This window comes from Acyrthosiphon pisum, chromosome X, assembly GCF_005508785.2.
Source record: "Acyrthosiphon pisum isolate AL4f chromosome X, pea_aphid_22Mar2018_4r6ur, whole genome shotgun sequence".
NCBI classification, from domain to species: domain Eukaryota; kingdom Metazoa; phylum Arthropoda; class Insecta; order Hemiptera; family Aphididae; genus Acyrthosiphon; species Acyrthosiphon pisum.
Window position 1 is genome coordinate 4026056 of NC_042493.1, and position 2972 is coordinate 4029027.

General features: G+C 26.5%; 2 protein-coding genes across 6 annotated transcripts in view; both read right to left on the reverse strand.

Moving 5' to 3' along the window:
* LOC100571675 overlaps positions 1 to 2675 on the reverse strand; it is a 12871-nt gene extending 10196 nt beyond the window's left edge. For 2 of the 4 annotated variants that reach the window (XM_029485871.1, XM_029485874.1), the window contains exon 1: positions 474 to 814. Coding sequence is in view for 3 of the 4 variants with exons in the window: in XM_029485874.1 (XP_029341734.1) it covers positions 474 to 676 (203 nt within the window). In the remaining variant the exon portion in view is untranslated. The other 2 variants (XM_029485873.1, XM_029485872.1) reach the window with 2 other exon arrangements.
* Positions 1 to 2972, reverse strand: part of LOC100159991 (legumain) — a 521349-nt gene that overhangs the window by 143008 nt on the left and 375369 nt on the right. The gene's annotated exons all lie outside the window — the stretch shown is intronic.

Here is a 2972-nt window from a genome sequence, read left to right on the forward strand (position 1 = left end):
CGTCTAACATAGGTACTAATACTTGATAAGCAAAACAAATCAAAAATAATGGCAGAGTAATAATTAATAAAATAACATTGACATAATATCTAAACAAGCTAATATTATTTAAAACTAAAATGATAATCATAATGGTTTGTCTCATATTAATAACACTTGTAATATAATAATAATTTATTGTTTGAAGGAATTCATTAATTTAATGGTACAGATATTATATGTGTTTGGTTGTCAGTCTATTTTTTTAGGATAATTCAGTTTTTAAGCGAGTTATGAGCAGTATTCTTACACATTAATTTAAACATGATTGGTCCATTAAATTTTAATAGACCATTAAATTAATTAATATTTAAGCTACTCACTATTTATAATTTTTTTTCCCTATTTCCCCAAAGAAAAAAATTGATACTAATTGTACTTTTATTTGAAATATTTAGCGGAAAAAATTAATATATAGGTAATATAATAATTACTTGTAATCTTTTTGAACTTCGTAAATTTTAGAAATTTTAAGACCTATGTGTAAAATGTTAAGATAATTTTTAGGGCCTCCTTGTTCAATTAACTGTTCAATGACTTTGGTAAATATGTCTTTCGCATTTTCATATTCCTTGTTCACAAATGCTCCATTTGCTAACACATCATATGACATATACATGTGTAATACCCTCAACATTCTTTAAATCATTAGCCATTTTCAGAGCCTTATGTAATGTTTGATCAAAAGCATTGTAATCATCGTTCTAAAACATACAAAACAATATTAGAACATTATTATTTATTACCTATTTATTATGTATATTATTATTTATATTATTACTTGTTTATCGTGAATAAATATAACTATTTTATTAATTCTTAAAATATGATAAAATATGTGTATGAGACTTTCGCAATCATGTGCATGACCAGGATATTACAGCAGGTGTTGTTACAGTCTAAAATCTACCAAAAAAGTTTTCAAAATATTTTTTATTTATTTAAGTGCACCTATATACCTACCTACAAAAGTGTTAAGCAGTGAACACTAGACTCGCGAATCACAGACAAGTATCTAGTTAACGAGAGAAATTGTTTTATGCTAAAATATTGCTTAATTATTCTTATACTGTAGATAAATAATATCATTGTTAAGGACTACGTAGTTGTAGTAAATTCCAGTGCTGACATTTTTAGTCGATGGGGGGGGGGGGGGCTCAAGCCCCAACACATTTTTTTAAAATTATAATTTAAAGGTTCATACTTTTAAGATATTAGCCATAGGATAGCCGCCACTGTTGAAACCACCAACCTGTTATTTCGGTTCATCCATTATCTATAACTTATAACTATATTATAATATTATTTTATAAGATACTAAATGATAAATATTATTTAAATGATAAAAATGTATATCACAGACTCATGTTAAAATCTTAACTATACACGTTATATCTTACATCGATTTTTATTTGTCTTTATTGTCCATATTCTTCGAGATACTGGACAAATGGTCTCACGACAGTTCTGTAGCTTAATTATCTATCTAGAACGCCGCGTAACCATAACTATATAATATATTAATTATACCACTAGCTGAATAACCCTTAATGAAAAAAAAAATTGTGATTAATTAACTCCTTTTGGGTGTAATTCGCTCTGCATAGGTATGGAAGCAAAATCATATTATATTTTAATTTTTTGCTATCCCGCGTGGCGTTGCCCGTGAGTTTTGCTTATGGTAATGCAAACAGTATATTATAAGGTAGGCAATCTTTGAGGAGGGAGATAAAATATAGCCTATATTGGTACAGCTTTGGAGTTGAAAAAAAAATTGTATACAGTGTACCTAAAATAGTATTGTAGTCATAGTTGATCATCCCGGATTTTTAGGATTATTTAGTATTTATATATTATTATATTTTGGGGGGTTATTTTATTGATTTTTATGGAAAAACCGGCGTAATTGTACCTAGCTTTGTGAAATAATTCGCTTATTATATAACTTGCAACCTAATTATCCTCAATTTTTTAACGTTATAATTCTGATGTTATATTCTGAAATATTAATCTTTTTAAAATGCTATAAAAGTTATACTGCAACGTTGTGGGCAATTTTGATACTTACATTTCTTAATGTGTTATCAAAGTAAATGTATTTTATGAAGAACAATTTGAATCATCATGGTGTTCTGGTGAATATAAATATAAGTGTATAAAAGTAGCCCAAAGAAATCAAAATTACCACATTCTACGGAACAACTTTTGAGGAAACTTGTATTAAATTTACAAACTATTTGACTAAGCGACTATTTTTTGATCGATAATTAAATCTGAATGTATAAATTTTGCACTGATGAGTTTTTTTGGTTATAAACATTAAGTAGTCGAAATAATACTACAATTATCAACTACAAGATCTTTTCTAGTGGTAAATTGAATCAAGTTGGTACTTTAAAAAAGTCAAAATAGAATATTCCAAAGTGTTTACAAAATCAAGGAAAAAAAATTATGGAAAAACTGTTTTCGGCAAAATCTTTAGTTTTTTAGGTTTAACTATGAACTATAACAACTATGGATAGGTACTTAAAATATTCACCGAATTTTTATACTACCATTATCTATTGACTATTCATCATTAAATTTTCCAAATATTTCAATTGTTTTTGAGCTATTAATAGACATAGGAAAATTTTGATTTTTATCACTATTTTAAAATTATTTTCTGATAGAAAATTGAATCTAGTTGGATTAGATGCTTGAAATTGTCATCAAATGTTAAAATTATTAATACCTACATGGTAAGATTTTCAAAAAAATTTGATAATGCATTAATAGCCGAGATAAATTTTTTGAATTTTAAAATTTATTTTTCAGTTAGAAATTCATAAAAGATTTTCATTTCATAGCTAACATTATATAATATCATTGGTATACGAAAAACGATCCTAAGCGCGGAGACGGTTTGGCAGTGTGGATATTTTATATTCAAT